The sequence below is a fragment of the Notolepis coatsorum genome (genome assembly GCF_963971535.1).
Source record: "Notolepis coatsorum genome assembly, chromosome: 13".
NCBI classification, from domain to species: domain Eukaryota; kingdom Metazoa; phylum Chordata; class Actinopteri; order Aulopiformes; family Paralepididae; genus Notolepis; species Notolepis coatsorum.
In genome coordinates, this window is record NC_140177.1 from 79,803,533 (window position 1) to 79,821,078 (window position 17,546).

The 17,546-nt window shown below is 41.5% G+C and overlaps 1 protein-coding gene across 1 annotated transcript in view; it reads right to left on the bottom strand.

The window, feature by feature from the left end:
• The window catches only part of LOC311239132 (kinesin-like protein KIF2C), a 32,712-nt gene that overhangs the window by 1,430 nt on the left and 13,736 nt on the right, over window positions 1-17,546 (bottom strand). Inside the window, exons 7-21 of the mRNA XM_084327388.1 lie at window positions 16,956-17,081; window positions 16,419-16,519; window positions 15,950-16,045; window positions 12,651-12,705; window positions 11,899-12,061; window positions 11,651-11,741; window positions 10,945-11,008; window positions 10,164-10,255; window positions 9,488-9,630; window positions 8,828-9,041; window positions 7,263-7,373; window positions 5,777-5,844; window positions 4,805-4,883; window positions 3,562-3,639; window positions 952-1,045 (exon numbers count right to left, since the gene is read on the bottom strand). Of these exons, the coding sequence (XP_084183514.1) occupies window positions 952-1,045; window positions 3,562-3,639; window positions 4,805-4,883; window positions 5,777-5,844; window positions 7,263-7,373; window positions 8,828-9,041; window positions 9,488-9,630; window positions 10,164-10,255; window positions 10,945-11,008; window positions 11,651-11,741; window positions 11,899-12,061; window positions 12,651-12,705; window positions 15,950-16,045; window positions 16,419-16,519; window positions 16,956-17,081 (1,575 nt within the window). The remainder of the gene's footprint in view (window positions 1-951; window positions 1,046-3,561; window positions 3,640-4,804; window positions 4,884-5,776; window positions 5,845-7,262; window positions 7,374-8,827; window positions 9,042-9,487; window positions 9,631-10,163; window positions 10,256-10,944; window positions 11,009-11,650; window positions 11,742-11,898; window positions 12,062-12,650; window positions 12,706-15,949; window positions 16,046-16,418; window positions 16,520-16,955; window positions 17,082-17,546) is intronic.

The window sequence follows — 17,546 nt, forward strand, 5'->3', positions numbered from 1 at the left end:
GCCACCAGTGATGTCATTGGGGACATTGCATCCTTGTGGTGTTTTAAGGATTCAAACTAATTTACTCTCAAACTAAATGAATGCATGCAAAGCATTTCAGAGTTTTTGGATGCGTGTGAGATTTTGTGCAAAATAAGTAGTCATTGTTTTTCCGCGAAGTGCCCCATTTCTATAGAGCCTTTTTCTTTTGTTAAGGTTATAACTCTGCTTCCGGATCCAAGCAGATTTGATTTAGAGTTGAAATCATGACCCAGCTCTCAAAACATGAAATGGTACGTAATCTAGTGGTGCCCTCAGTTTTCATTATGTGCTGCAGTGAGCATTAGAGCTGGGTCAGGATCTTCGCCGTTTACTGCCCTGGCATCTCTGTACATGCAAGTGGATTCATCCAGATTCCATCATTGTTTACAAACAGTAAAGGGGTAATAGAAGGGTGGGCTCAAGCAGATAACGGTTTCTCAACCTTTTTCGTTCGAGGACACCCAAACTGATTAACATTAGGTGAGAGTTGCATGACTTGCAAGTAGGGATGCTCGATATTGGCTTTTTTACCGATATTGTCCAACTCTTAATTTCCGATACCGATATATGCAGGGTCCCCCCCCCCCCAAAACGGAATAATTTCATGTACCGGTAATTAACATTACATATCTCTTGTCGTGTAATTAACACAACATTATGCATACTTTGACAATAAATAAAATAATAATTTGTTCTTACTTGCCTGGGTAAATAAATGTAAGATTTTTTTTTTTTTTTGGAAAACAGATAGATATTTTCCGATATCACATTTGTATGCCAATATCGGCAGATATCGGTAGGCCGATACTATCGGACATCCCTACTTGCAAGCAGCAGTAAACATAAATCCATACATCTCATAAGGATCAAGGCAACATTTTCATTCACATAAAAAATGTGAAGGAAATTCAAGCTGTAATTGCTACCAACCCAGTAGTTTCTTGGCGTAGTCCACCAGATGAGGGAGCTCTTCCTCAATGTCGTATGATCCATTCCCCATTGGCTTAAGAAGCTCGCTGCCCCTCTGGAGAACAAACAAATGAAAGATTTAAAAACAATATGACAAGGTAATTAATATATATTTGTGGGGGGGCAAAAAGCCGCTATTCGGTCAGGCCAAAATGTATGCAGCTAAAGAAGATGGCGGCTTATCCCTGCCTAAACTAGACTGGTATCACTATGCGTTCTCACTCTCCCCGTCCCAGCTCTCCAAAATGAACCACTCGGCTGAAGAAGCACCTGCTTGGGTCAAGATGGAGGAAATGGTATATCCCTTATCTCTGGAATCCTTCCTGACACAATCAGATAGACCTATACCGTTTAAGAACCCTCTCCTGGCATTTACCAGAGAAACTTGGAATCAATCACACAGGCTAACTAGAGCTAACTGCAAGAGCCTCTATATGGTTTAATAAAAAACTAAAGATTGTTAAGAAATCAGTCATATGGGAGGACTGGGTTAAAAAGGGGATACATGTACTAGGTGATATAGCCGGGGAAGATGAGGTATTACCGTTTGAGGATATCAGAAAGGATTTTGGCATAGATAATAAAAACTTCTATAGATTCCTGCAGATTAGACATTGTATATCGTCATCAGTAGTTGGGGCAAAATGTGGCCCGATTACTGCAATTCAAGAAATATTTTATAAAGGATGGCGTAGGAAAGGCGGTGTTATAAGGGAACACAATGCACCCAAATTGGCGGGTCTGAGGTTGAGCTGGGAGAACGATGTACGTGAGGATATTACTGAGGAAATATGGAGAAGCTGGTGTCCAAATGGGGTAAATTCTCTCGGGAGGCACAGTCACAACTTATCTTTTACAAAGTCTTAAACAGAAGCTATTGGACGCCTAGTAAACTAGCCAGACTAAAACTAAGAAACAGTGACATCTGCAGGAGATGTGAGAAGGAGACAGGTACTCTACTACATACGTTATACGAATGTGAGAGTTCGGAAAATGTGGGATCAAATTGTGATATTCCTAAGTAAAGTTCTGAATGTAAAGGTGAATAACTCCCCAGTGGCATGCGTATTGGGTATAGTACCGAAACAGATTAAACTGTCTAAAAGTACCAAGGAATGTGGTATAGAATGGCCATATCAGGATGTAGAATTGCCTTACGACATTGGAAATCACCCATTGATATTACTTTTAAAGAATGGATGGAACTAATGTTCCGGACAGCATCATATGAAAGGGTAACATATAGAGTCGCAAGGAGAGAGGATATCTTTGCTGAGATATGGGATAATTTTCTACACCCAACTGAACGGTCTGGGGACAAATGATTGAGGCGGGGTTTCAGTATTATCAATGATGAATGTGAAAAGTAGGATATGACCTGATGGTACCTATATTTTATATTATGCATGTATATACATATATTGTATGTACGAATGGTGCATCTATGGCATAGCCACTTGCTCTAACTCTCGCATACGCATATCTAGCCGCATACGCATATCTAGGACACACTCTTATGTGTACATAACTGAGCTATGCACACTCGCATGGCTGAGATATACATATCTGAGGCACACATACTCACATATAGGAAGCAGGCATACAAACATAGTTATACACATATCTGAAGCATACGCTCTCACTTACATACGGGACACACATACATAGCTGAGACACATACATATACACACTCGCACACATGGCAGAGACATACATGGGTACGAGACAAACAAAATGTAGGGTCAGTCACGTATCTGAGAAATACACACACATGTGACACACGCATACATAGCACACGTACCCACATACACATATCTGAGACACACATTCATACACATTCTCACACACACTTAGTCTCACATGCACTATGGAGAAAGATGGCATCCCGATAGAGATTCAGCACATACTTGCATCGCAGGTAGAACCGGACTACATGTAACATATATGCATCTTGGTTATATATGCACAATATATAGTAATGTTTTTTTTTTTTTTTTTTTTTTATTTAATTTCCATGTCTGTTTTTGGTATGTCTGTATAAGTCTTATGTATGTTTTGTACGTGTACAAAAAAAGACAAATCTTCGACTCGTTATGACGATGAAAGTTCTTCCATGAAGGTGTAAGATTTGTGCAAAAATATATAAAAAAAAAAAGTGCCTGGAACTTCCTTATTTTTACATGTATACTAATCATTGAAAATGGATTAAGAACAGATGTAGACGGACACACAGCGGATCAATGTAGCCGCATAACGTTAAAGATCAAAGTAAGCACTCTAGATATCGAGGGTAATTTTGTTAAATGTCCGGTGTCACCAGTCATGGGAAATTCCACATCTGTGGAAACCCTAATGGGGGGTTGGGGTATGTATGCTTGAATCACACCATACAGAGGTTTCAGAAGACACATTTCCTGCCATGAGTTATAGAAGGCACAGTTTTACTGCTTAGCATATTTAGTTTACGGTTCAACTTAGTAGACATGTCTAGTCATGTGGCAGGCTTGTATGGCTCGTCTTATACCCATCTGATCTATAAAAGTATATACACCCCCCTCTATCCATCCATACCTTGAGTTCTTCCTGAACCTTGTCCTCTAGCTCCTGGATCTGAGACATTGCCTCAAACATGCTGGGAACCACAGAGTCCTGCAGAGAAGGGAGGCATGATTAGAAAACCTTGCACACAGGAAGAAAGTTTACCAGGTTTTATGAAAGGATTATCAACCTAGACACAATTTTTCGTAGACCTTTTGTAATTAAGTAACCACAAATGAGAAAGTTGACTTTTTCTAAGTGCTCCATCATATCCAATAGGGCAACTGCATAAACATGAAACAAATTAATAAATAATCCTCAAGCAGCCAAATACTCCATGTCATTTTAAAACTATGAAATGACTAAAGTTAAGTACTTTATGAAATAATCACCACCCATGTATATCAACACAAGTTATATCCAGTCCATGCAGTCTATTGCCTTTCATAGCCCATGCACACCAGCTCCTTGATTTACCAATCTTTTATTTTCTCCCATCCCCCAAAGTTATGCCAATTTCCCCTGGTCGTTGCACTGTCCTACTGGAGCTAGACTTCCACATGCCTCCTCCGATACATGTAGAGTCACCAGCTGCTTCTTCTTTCCACATGGCCTCAAGGAGTCTCACTGGGAGAGTGTAACAGAGGTTCACGCCATCTCCTCCAGATCCCCTCTCTGCATGAACAGGCCCCCCGACCAACCAGTAGGAGTCACTATTCCAATGGACAATTGTGTTCGTAGGGATGACTGCCCAAGCCGGAGGTACCGCTGTCGGGAATTGAGCTTGGGTCTCTGGTGGTAGGAGACTGCTTAAACCTCTACACTACCCAGCAGATCCCAACCAATCTCATGCAGACCCCAGTAGAGGAGTTATTTTTTCCCCGTAGCTGCATTTTGCAGAGACGCTCTGATTGGCCACTGACATGTGCGCCCAATCGCGTGACGAGCTGCGTCTTTGCCCATTTCCGGGTCCAACAGCCTGCAAACTACCTAACGCCTAGTTTATCATTTCGAAGTTGGTTAAGGTTAGAGTTTGGAATCAGGGCTGGTGTTCCATCACCCTGATCTAAGACAAACTCTAACCTTAACCAACTTCGAAAGAGTGCCTAAGCTTAACCAGTGTAGAAACAGGCATCAAACGATTGGGCGCACATGTCACATGAAGTGGCCAATCAGAGAGTGTCTCCGCAAAACGCGGCTACGGAAGAAAATAACGCCCAGTGGAGTCCTATGTGCCATCTCTGGACTACGATCTGGCCTTTATGTGAACTCTGACCTCGTCTGAAGAGACGTCCATGGGCTCCTGTGCTTTGACGGCTCCACCAGCTTTGGATGTTCCATTCAGCTCCTTCACCCTGTCCCAGGACGGGAGGAAAACAGATAGATCAGTATGGTCACTACATAGCAATTAGGCCTGGGCCATATGTAAACAAGGACAGTGTCAGATGTATTGGCACATTAATTTAAGTGGTCTTAAGACAAAGTTCTTAGTCACCACTAGGTGCACAGTGGCAAACCATGAGTGAATGACTTGACTGTGATTAAGCGAGTGACATTGCCGGTCTATGAAGTGTGCATTACACCTTCTTGTACGCTGTGACCTGCTGGGGCAGCGGACTGAGAGCAGGGGACACAAACAGGCTGGATAAGCTAGTCAAGAAGGCCAGTAGCGTGGTTGGGGTGGAGCTGGACTCCCTAGCGAGGGTGGTGGAGAGGAGGAGCCTTGCTAGGCTCCAGGCCATCAGGGAAAACCCCTCCCACCCACTATACACAGACTTGGCTGACAGGAGGAGCATGTTCAGTGCTAGGCTCACACTATCCAAATGCAGCACTGAAGGGCACAGGAAGTCCTTCATTCCAACAGCCATCAGACTATACAATGCATCACTGTGCCTCACTGCATCACTGAGCACAGAGTGGCAGTTACCATCTTCCTGGACTTAGTAGGTTCCTACTGTAGACCTCAGTATATTTTTACTGTATTTATTTACTGTATATTTTATTTTATTCTATTTTACTCTACTCTTATCCTAAGCAACTTGATTTGATTCGTTTTATTATTCTAATTCGTGACCGGTTCTGTCTAAATGTTTAAATGTTGAGCGATTTGCAGTGGCAAATTTCCCACGGGATAATTATTTCTATTCTATTATATATACACATAAGTATGCAAGTATACAACATCAAATACAGCACCATCATTGGTCACCATCACATTAAATGTAAAAGCTTTAACCGAGGTGGGTACCTGTCAGCATATCGTAGTGTGTTCAGTGTATAGTCACACGATGGCATTCCAGGGGACACCATAGCTATCTGGAAAGACAAACCACAAACAGGATGTTATATTTTGGCTTTATGCTTAGTTGTAAAGTCAGGTGTTCCATCCTTGAGGGGGTCGGCAGAAGAATGGGGAATAGTTTAATTTCACTCAAGAATAACTATTCTGATCACATCACATGTTTCACACTGTCATTTCACCACCTACACTATAGACCAGTGGTTCTCAAACGTTTTACACCAAGTACCACCTGAGAACGTAGCTGGCTCTCCAAGTACCACCATATGACCGGTGTTAAAATACAGTCTATTCAGCCATGCACAGTTCACACAGGAGGCAAATGTATTCCTAATACCATTATTTATTGTTAACTTTTGTCAGACACACCCACAATGTACAAAGGGATAGCACTAGCAAACGCTTCCACACAACTCATACAATGCAAGGGGCATTGAGAACCTCTCTCCCTCTCTCAGCAAGCAATTGTCCGTCATTCTCTCTCACACAATTATTTTGTTACAAAAACTTAATTTCCTGCATTCTGGTGCAGGGATTTTTGAATTTTTACCCTTTAAATGCCAGTGTTTGTGATGGGCATCACAAATTATTGTAAAAAAGAAGAAAACACATTCAATAAATTTTTTTAATGTTTACCCTTTAAATGCCAGTTTGTGTGATGGCATCACAAATTATTGTTAAAAAAAACACAAAGTAAAATATTTTGATTTAAATACTGGACTATCATAGTCCTATGATTTATTGTGGATTTTTACTTTTAATGTTTGTGTGTCTAGTTTTATGTCATGTTAAAAATTCAAAAAAATATTCAAAAAGAAAAAAGTTAAATATTTTCAATATATCAAATGCAAAGTACATTTTTCTGGGGGGGATTATTACAGGCTAGGCATGCGTCAATGATTAGCAGCAACACAGATTTTGATGGATTGTTTGTAATGTCAGATTTAACACCAACTCTTTTCAGAAAAGTGGGAGTAATTCATTTTTTATCTGACATTACAAAAAAATCTAAAAATAAATGGTTATGATCAGGGCTGAAGTTGAATTAAAGATTTATGACTGTTTAGACTGCATTACTCTCTGTCACAGTGATCTCCTGGTTGTTCCCCACTTAGGTTATCTAACTATCGCGCCGCCGCAACCAGAAACACTGGCCTGACAAAAAAGATATACTATATATTTTTTTTTTTTTGCTTTTTTGTAAATGTTTTCAAGTACCACCAGCAGTACCACCAAGTACCACTAGTGGTACGCGTACCACAGTTTGAGAACCACTGCTATAGACAGTTATAGAACTCTGGACTCATATCTTAACAAATATCTTTTCAGACAGGGGTGCCCAGACAATCTTCAAACGGGGATCTGTGGGCTAATGTTATCAATGTGCGGGTCCTTGACATGAAACGAGAACCACTGTGTTATTGTATCAACTTACCATGCAGGTCCTCGAATTGTCTCCGATGAACGAGTCTCTGAGGACCTTTGTTAGTGTGCTCTCCCTGAAGGGGATGTGATCACTGTTCTTACCCAGGGAACGGATACACTCCTACAGGAAATGAAAAGAGTCAAACCTTGTTTAAATCGAATCTCAGACTTCATAAACAATGGAATGAGAAAAACTAGACAGTAGTAGGGGGCAGTAAAGGCCTTTCTTTGCATTTCAGCAACAGTCTACCTAGTCCTAGAGATTCTGCAGGTTGCAGTTGATCTAAGCAATCTCCAATAACAATGCCATGGTCTCTGCTACTGTGCATGTACAGTATGATGACACCCACAAGTATAAAGGCCATCATATCAATTCTTGTTTTTATTTTAGATTTGTATAAAAAAAATCTCTATATCTGTACAATATAGAACTGTTGAGCACTGTGTTGCTAGGAGATGTGCTTCATTCCCTGATAAAGATCAAGCCAAGTAACATCATCCCGATTCATTTACTCAGGCGAGTGAAGTACAATAAGCACTTCACCTTATATCACACAACTAAGCATGGTTTAGTCTGTAGTCGTTTATTATGAATGAAAGTGTACATTTACAATGTAACCACTAGGTGGCCGTGCAGTTCAACACATTAGAGTGGGCAACCTTTTTGGGCACAAGATCTACTTTTCCCTTTTGGAACCCATCCAAAAATGTCCCTCTGCTCAGCAAGTGAACATCGGAGTAATAATTGTCAAAATAATAGCACAGCCAAGGAGCACACCAGACATACACACCATCCAAACAGAATATAAACATTTGACAGACAAGTCTCATGACATGTCAGATCGAAAGGACATGGTTGGCCACCTCTGCATTAAGAATATAGTGGCCAATTCCTACAACAATTTTCCTACAGCTAAATTTAGATGTTGTCAACTGTTAATAATTTGGGTTGATGTTAGTGCTTTATAATATTTAAATACAAGTCATAGTTTATAAATTATTATACCAATGTCAGACTTTGTTTTAAGTTGAACATTTCTTATTAATTAAGGGTTTTGTCAGCCATAACTATTTCCCAATGTCAGAATATTTATATTGGCTTATAGCAAATAAATACTTTGCATTGTAACCAAGCAGCTGACTGCATGAAAATAAGGGACAATGCATTAGCAATAGGCAAAAAGGGATATTATTATATTGCGCTATAGTGTGAATATGAGAATGCTAAATTCCGTTTCATCAATTATTTATTAGTCTGTTGTGATAATAAATGATTCCCTGAAGATCAAACCAAGCATCATCATCCTGATTTTCTCTTGTACAATCACGGGATCCATACACATTATATCCCAAGTAGTGTACATCAACTATATATGCAGGGTGTGTAATACATGCAACGCCCATGTTCACAAAAAGACATTTATACATCAGGAGTGACGGAGGAAAGAACAAATAGAAAACAGTGTGAAGCTTGGCGTCTTGTTGCCATAGAGACAGAAACCTTAGCCACGTCGAGAGACGGTTGCCAAAAGTGTCAAGCGCCCTAGCATACCGGTAAACAACTCTTTAGTGTACCTTCAGGGCCAACAGGCTGCGGTTGATTTCTGCCGTCTCCAACATCGTGGCTTTGTCGTTGCTGCTGACGTCGTTGCCTCGCTCGTTGCCCGCCAGATCTATCAGCGAGAACTTGCCATGCAGCGTAGAGCCGCGGTCGTTCCGCCTCAAGACAATCTGGAGGATGGCGTGGGAACGTGATGAGTTTGCATTAGCCGATGTTTGGCCTGAGGTCCTGGGAGAGGTAGAGGACATTTTAGTTCCGTTAGCGATGTAGTACTGCTTTTCAAGGACATGGGGTGGTAGAAAACCAAAATGTGTTTACAAATCCAACAGTATTTTATGTCACTGAAGCACCTACAATCTATGGTTGGCTGAATAAAATACTGTGCGCTTGTCTGTTTGTAGCCTAATTACATGACAATGATTGCAAATTTGTTCAATGATGTATACCAATATTGTGCAATTAAAAATCAACTAGGTTACAACAATCTATAGCTAAAGATTATTCTCCACAACAAAATAATGTCAAAACCGTGACATTTAAAAAATAACACCAACATTATGGGAAATGCGCTTACCGTCTAGAGTCAGACAAGAAGATAGATACTGTTGTGAATTCCCCACCATTTGTCATATATCACTACAATCAACAACCCCACGACTCTACACATCATGTACCTGTAGCCTGTGCCGAGTTCTATGAGCTTGATTACATCTTCAGGCACGGAGACCTCCACCTCCTCCAGACCCACCACCTGGACCTGCTGTCTGTCATCCTCCAGCACACGCAGCTTTGCTTTGTTGTTGAGCAGGTCAAACACCTGGCGGACACAAGCGGCGTCACTAGGGCTACAATCTCAGCCCTCAAACAAATACACCCCCCCCATATTTTTTTGACCATTGTATCACAAGTGTTGCTTTTCAAGCAAAAGGCTAATATATTAGCTAACTCACCGGTAAGCCACCACCCAATGACAGATGGTACGACACATGCTCAGATTACAGGTAGAGTTTGGGGAACAAATAAAAAAGAAATTCAGGATATGATGCAAAATCATGGTAGTGATCATGGCGGCCCCAAGTATCTAAATTTCAAACTGGGAGAATCCCATCGTAGTTGCTTGGGGGGGGGGGGGGGTAATTGAGTTTGGCTCCAGCAGTTGTTATCGCATTTAAGCTCACGGCATGATGTCACACAAACTCCCCTTCCACACAAACCTGCGACGAGGTGCAGCATTGTGGGATTATGAGAAGGAGCCCTAAGAGGGTGAGTTGCCCTATATGCCATAATGGCAAAATTAACTAAATTACTTCAATTTCTTTTTTTTTTAAACAGTCAAATGATGTTTGGTACCTTGCCGTTGTAGATCTCAAAGAAGGTGACGTAAGGGCTGACATTCAAGCTGGCGTACCTCCTCTGGTTCAGGAAAGTGAAAACATCTTGAGCTGCAAAGAAAAACATGCGAGTAAATTGTCAAATGTCCAGACAAAAAGTGACTTGATACATCCTGGGTGTGATGCACAATGTTATCGTCTAAATATATCTTATATAATATATTAGAATGTTGATTGAAAATTGTTCTCACTGTCGATTAACGTCAATTGTTCTCACTGTCCAATATGATGAACGTCAATTGATTTATCCAACATATGATGAGGCAGATATCGTGATAATCAAAATTAGTCCTTGTGGATGTCAGGATATACATTTGTCTACACATCACTCATGCCTACATTCATCCTGGTGCTGAATCCTTACACCCCTAGTTACCACCAGCTGCAGGCCTTTCTCAGATGGTCCCCAGCACTGATCTGGTCCCTGGACCAGTATGTATTAGGGCCACCACTTTCCCACCAATATCCAACCTGACAAATGTTAACTGATCGAATTCAAAATGCAAATGAATATTCAAGCGCCTTGCTTGCTGTGCACATCTGTCTCTCCTCTCTGATCGACTGAGTGCTAAGCACAGCAGAGGCTCAAAGAATAAAAGTTTAAATTACTTTTGAACAAATTCTCCTTTACTTTGGCTTTATTTAAACTTGATTAGGGGGGGGGGGGGGGGGGGGGGAAGTGACGGCCCCCCTGGTAAGTATCCATTTTGGCCTATGAAAATATTTTGACTTTAGCCTACCTGCCAAAGCATAGATTCCTTTGGCACTGTTCTGGCTCTTGCCTGAGAAGTCTCCTCCCATCGTCTGAAATGTCATGACAACGTGTTTAATGTAGAATACAACTAGTTTTAAGAATTCATGTTATTGCTATGCTCTTGGGCCCAGGATATACATGGAAACGTGAACACACATTTGAAATATATTTGGAATTTCACTTTATTTAAATTAATTTCCTTTAGGTTTTTCCAATTTAGATCCTCTTGAATGGACATTGGACCCATTCAATCTTTGTTTAATCTCGAAAGAGCAGGCTCAGACTTCGAGAGGAACAATGCATAATACGAAAAGAATAAAACAGAAAGTCAATCAATTAGACCCCAAAGCAGGGGAACACCACTCAACTTAAACCTGCACTATGGTAAAGAAGCTATATTGTTTCAAATACAAGTTCCAAAGCCAAAATCACAGAATTAACCTGAAGAGAAAACCCTCCCAAAACAATGTACAGTGAAATTCCCCATACGAGTTATTCTGGACAGGTACGGTCAGTGCTGCAGAATCCATGAAAAGGCTTCAATGTTATTTCTATTAGTTATTTCCAAGAAACAAGGGAGGACTTTAACCTTGTCCAAGGGGTTATGGGGATATTATGTGGTTCAGAACTGATGAGACTATTGCATAATCTAATAAAATGTTTTATATGAAAAAAATGTTTTTAAAACATACGTGAGTCTTTCCACTTCCTGTTTGTCCATAAGCAAAACAAGTAGCCATGCCACCTTCAAAAATACTCTGAACCAAAGGCTTGGCAGTGAACCTGTGGGAAAGAAATTAAGACACTGTCAAACTCAAATTATATTATGAGCAATTATGTTATTGTTACCATCCAGCTTTATTACTACAATTACCTTGTATGTTTAGCATGTTTTACATTGGCATGGCATACCAATAAAGTATGTTAAGAGTATAATTACCAATACACCAGTTCATTGGTGGCAGTCTCTTGAAAGGAGTAGTCGAAGTGGAAGGTTTGGTTCTCCAGATACTTGGTGAGGTCCACTTTCTGCTTGGGCTCATGGACTAACACTGTGCCTTCTCCTGGTACAGACACCACGTCTATGTCCTTCCTAGCCAGCTCTGATAGAGGAGCATCAGGTTAAAGGGATAGTTCTACACCATGTCCATCTCCTTCCTAGAGGAGCATCAGGTTAAAGGGATAGTTCTACACCATGTCTATCTCCTTCCGAGAGGAGCATCAGGTTAAAGGGATAGTTCTACACCATGTCTATCTCCTTCCGAGAGGAGCATCAGGTTAAAGGGATAGTTCTACACCATGTCTATCTCCTTCCTAGAGGAGCATCAGGTTAAAGGGATAGTTTGGATTTGTGGAACCATTGCCCCATTTCCTACTTACCAATGTATGCCGTTGGTCAGTAGTCCTTTCTCAGCACAATCCAAGTTGTTCCTCCTACCAGCTCCACTCTGATGTAAAGTCAATGGGGTTGAGCCCCCGTTTGTATGAGCTCACTGAAATCTCTAGCTTCACGTCTTTGCATTAGTTTGTGGCCAACTAGCTAGAACAGCATGGATTGTGTTGAGAAAGGATTCTACCAGTCAACATAATTGGTAAGTAAAATAAAATAAATCAAAGTTCCAAAAATCAAACCTTTAGCCATTTAATAATACAATGGTGAGGGGTTTGTCACAGGTCATTCTAAAAACATACCTTTCTTATTGAGTGGCCTCTTGCGAATAGCCACACAGAGTCTTTGATGTTTAACCTGTACAATAAAACAAAAAGAAGTCACATATTTGAGAAAAGAAATTAAAAGACTCTGGCACATTCACCCATGGTTGTTTAATATGGCTTACCTGGTTAACAGTATATACAACATTATTGTACATGCCATCATACAGAGTTATATGCAAGTGTATAAGTACGCATATAGAAGGATTATCCGCAGGTATACAGACAAATATGTGTATAACGCCTGTCCCGTCTCCCTGTGAGTGGCTGTCCCGGCGTGATGACCGGAGTGCTGGACGTCCCGTGATGACACCCACCCAGGATGCGACCCCCTCTGCGTGCCCCCCCATCTCCGGCTGTCTCATAGTTTTGACCGGAGTGTTCGACATCCCGTGATGACCGGGAGGATGTGACCCTCTCTGCGTCGCCCCCTGTCTACCTGTCTTCGGCTGGGAGGATGCACCCCTGTGCCTCAATCTTTAATCTTATAAAATGCATGCACTCATCTGTGTTTCACTACACACATGGATGCATGCTACCAACTGTTCGCCTGTTTTTAATGCAACACTAATATCACAGACATCTTTTTTTGTATCTACTTTTTCTCCCAATTTTCTATTTTTCTCCCTTCCCCAATTTCATATTGTCCAATTCTACCATCCCCTGTCTCGAACGCTGTTGGCCACGCCTCCCACAAGCCGGCTGCAATGTGGACGAAGCCTTGCATCACGTGTCCTCTGCGGTACTCGAGGCAGCCGTCGCATCTTTTCACCTGCACAGCGCGATCCCTCAGCGGCGAGGGTCTGCGTGGGAGGGACACCCCCCCCGCCGCTTCCTGATTCTACTGCGCAGGCGCACCAACCGACCTGTAGGAGTCGCTGTCAACAATGTCCGATCCCCACCCACCAGTTTCCCACCCCCTAATATTGCCAATTGTATTAGTATGAACGACCAGCCAAGCTGGTAGCAACGCCGAGAGCTGGGCTCGAACCAAGCATCTCCTGCGTTGGTGGCGAGCGCCTTGGCCACTGCGCCACCTAGCCGCCCCTATCACGACATCTAAGAAGGGAGATCCCCCCCTTGAATGGCCCTTCTAAGGTTTCTCTCCTCCACATTGCCTGTTGTGCATTTTTTCCCCATTGTTAGGTGAGTTTTGATTTTTTTTTTTTTTGAGTTTGATGTCTCTGAGTGTTGCATGCATTTATTTATTTTGAGATTATAATTTTTTGGACCTCATGGTACTCTTGTTTTTTCTTGACTTGTTTAAAGAAGACGTGTCTCTGTAAAGCACTTTGAGTTGCACTCAGTGTATGAAAGGCGCTATATAAATGAAGATTATTATTATTATTATATTACATATATACGATAAATATAAATATGCGGTATATACAAGTGTATATATATGTATGAATATATATACAAGGTTGTTAGTTAACCTCTTAAGCCGGTCTTTTTCAAATGTAGCCAAGAGTAAAGAGCCTATCAAAACAGCAGTCAAAGTATATTTTCAGCACATTTGTTTACCAATTATGTTAAAGGGGAACTATCTTATAAATGGCCTTTTCCTGTGGTTTGCGTTGTTTTCTAGCAATGTGGGGTTGTACCAACACTGACTGAGCTGAACTGAAGAAATTTCACATCTAGACAAGAACCTCCCCCACTGAACCAAGGCATTCAGAATTTACTGGCTCCCCGACGTAAGTAGGTGCTGCTGATCTGCATATCTCAGCCCCCTCTGTGGTTGTAGCCACCGCCCACAATCAACAATTCGCTCAACAACGGAGCAAGTGGAAATAATGCGAAAGCGGTTACCCAGTCACCGACACTTCCTCAAAAGAGAGACACAGATAGAGGGAGAGAGGCTCTCATACAGTGCGACTAGTCTCGGAACATTTACACACTCGCGACTGAGTGTGTGTGGGGGGAGCCTATTGCTTATTAACAGCGGAGCAGTGCTGCCGTTGCTTCCGCGTTTTCCTTGATTGGCTGCGACACGCCCCGCGGCAGGCGCGGCAACAGCAGAGCTTGCGGCATTATGTAACCGCCCTAATCCGCCATGATTTTCATTCGAAGCTCAGCTCACCTGGCAGCGCAGCGGTCCTGCGGTCCGTTGACAAGTTCGAATCCCATACATTTTTTTTTAACGTGTATTCTTTCGCCGGTTAAGGTTAGGCATGGTTAAGGTTAAGGTTAGGCATTGTTTCGGAGTTGGTTAAGGTTAGAACGGTTAAGTTTAGGCGCTGTTAAGGAGCTGGTTAAGGTTAGCGTTTGTCTTAGAGAATGGCAATAGACAGCCTATTTCCGCATTGCCGCTCTCTCGCGCTGCTGCGGTCACATGGTCACATTCTTGCACTCCTCCGCTGTTAAAAAGCAACACGCGTCGGGGGAACACATGAGCGCTCTGAGGGATCTCTCCTCTCTACATCTGTCTCTCCCTCTCCATCTCCATCTCTCGCGTCATGTCAACCTGTTGCAAAATATCATAGCGCACGATTAGAAATAAATGTTGCAGTCCGGTCAAAAATGGCGGAGCTATGGAAGTTATACAAAAGTAACTATACTTACAGTACATTTCATTTACAGTCTTTGCTGTGAATCCAGATTTAACTGCCATTGGAAAGAGGAGATTTGGCCCAATCCATAGATGTATGACTTGGCCATAATAAGGTCATTTATAGACCCGATATTCTATATTCATATTTCAAATTGCATGTGTCCGGATGGCAAAATTCAGTAGTGCATCTACAAAAAACCTGTAAATCTGCCCTTTGTTCATTTTATTAGGTTTTTAAGTACACTTGATCTCAAGGTGGTGCTGAATGAGCTCGGTGGCAATTTCTCACTTTGTCAATGTTAGCATGGTGTTATTCAGTCAGGAAAAAAATTTATATTCTCATTTGGTTTATTAAAATGTACTCTAGCATAGTAACAGACACAATATGTCCGACACTGGGAATACATTCCCTAGATACCAAGAACATGCACCTTGTAGAAGTGGAGCAATCTTCCTTTACTTGGGTATGTACTTTTAGGCAGATTTTCTGAAAATATGGCTAGGGCTTTCTTTTTAACTTGGGACAGCAAACGTAATCATTCAGCAACAAAAACTTTCTGTATTCAATGGTGTAACCATGGCCTAAGAGGTTAAGATTATTATGATTGTGTCGGGCAGTTGTAGACCGTGAAAGTAGTAGGTAGGTATAAATTGAGTATAGGCAACAGAGTTTAGAGTCAGGGGCAAGGGTTTAAGATAGGTCAGGCACTGGCTCTAATCTTACCAGGTCGGAGGTTGACAGGGGTAATATCTCCAGGGTCTCTCTGAAATCCTCAATCATCTGATAGAACTTGAGGTTTGGCCGGTTGGCATCCCCCATCTAAAAATGAAATGTTAAAATATCTAAATTAAATAATCACTTTGGCACTACTGAAATTGTTAAATCTCATTCCATGTTTTCTTTCAGGTCAGAAAACAAAACATTTAAGAGTTTCCTAAGAGTTTAACATGCAGGTAAAACTCAGTAAATGTACAACATTTACTAACTGAGGCGGTGTATTGATATGCAGTATCCAGTCAATCAAATAAAAAAGTGTAGAACTACCAAGTAGTTTTTCTTCCTTATCTATTAAGACTGTCTACCAGTCAAATGGGAATAAATAACTCAAAACAGCAATCTAGAATCATATCTATGCATGCATCAAATGTATATCTAATCATGACCCCAAATCCAATCGTGAGATTAGTCTGACCTTTCCCCTCTTGGTCAGTAAGTCGGGCTGCTTCACAGGACAGGACAGACGTTTGTTCCCCTTGGTCCCATCTGGATAGGCCATAGTCCTCCTCCTGCCTGCTATACAAAGAGATAATGGAACCAATATTATAGTCACAGGAGAAATTAAGTAAAATTAAATCCTCAATGGGGGAAAAAAAACACATGGTCATAGTGATACAAAAGTAGTGATTTTTACAGATTGTTTTTATACAGTATGTATGCTCACAGGAAATCATCAAAAATGTAAATTCTCAACATCTGTAATGGATATCAGCTAGCTAGTAGACAAATAAGTTCATTTACTAGCAGTTGATTTACCACCTGCTAACACAAACTGCTAGTGTAATGTCCACTAGCAGATGATTCCCATGAATTTGAAAGCTTATTATGCTGCTACCTTGACATCTCCGACATGTTACTCCTAGGAACAAACCTATAGAAGTGCCGGGTTGGGAGGGTCACAGAACAAACCTATAGAAGTGCCGGGTTGGGAGGAGAGGGTCACAGAACAAACCTATAGAAGTGCCGGGTTGGGAGGGGAGGGTCACAGGCTCCTCGTTCTCTATGGCAGGAACACCATTTGATGGCAGAACAAATCCCAGTCTGGCATCTTTCCTCCTACCAGGCTGGTTAGACACGGCTGGGTGGGAAAGATAGTGTACCCTAATTATTAAAAAGGAAGGCAATAGGGATGTAGGCACGATACGAATTCCTAAACTTTCAGTGTCGTCCATTACAGAGTACCAATCCATCGCTTTTCACTGAACAACAAACTTACGACTATCAGTTTGGAGTCATTGAAATTATTGCAATATAATCCTTCTGGCATGTTATACATGTTTCTTGGTATAGGACTTGGTATCAGGGAAATAGTCCATGGCCTCCTGTTAACCTACAAATATGATAATGAAATCTTCGATATGTTTAAGTATTTCAAGTTTGCCGTTGGCCACTCTAGCACTCCCATCTCGTGATCAACCAGGAAATGCTTAGTTGCAAGTTGATCTAGTGTGATCTATGCAGGCAGCAACCAGCCCTGTTCCATCTCTGGAAAGAGAAGGCAGAAGCAGGGTTGTCACTTCAGCGTTCCTTTTGGCGGTACGAA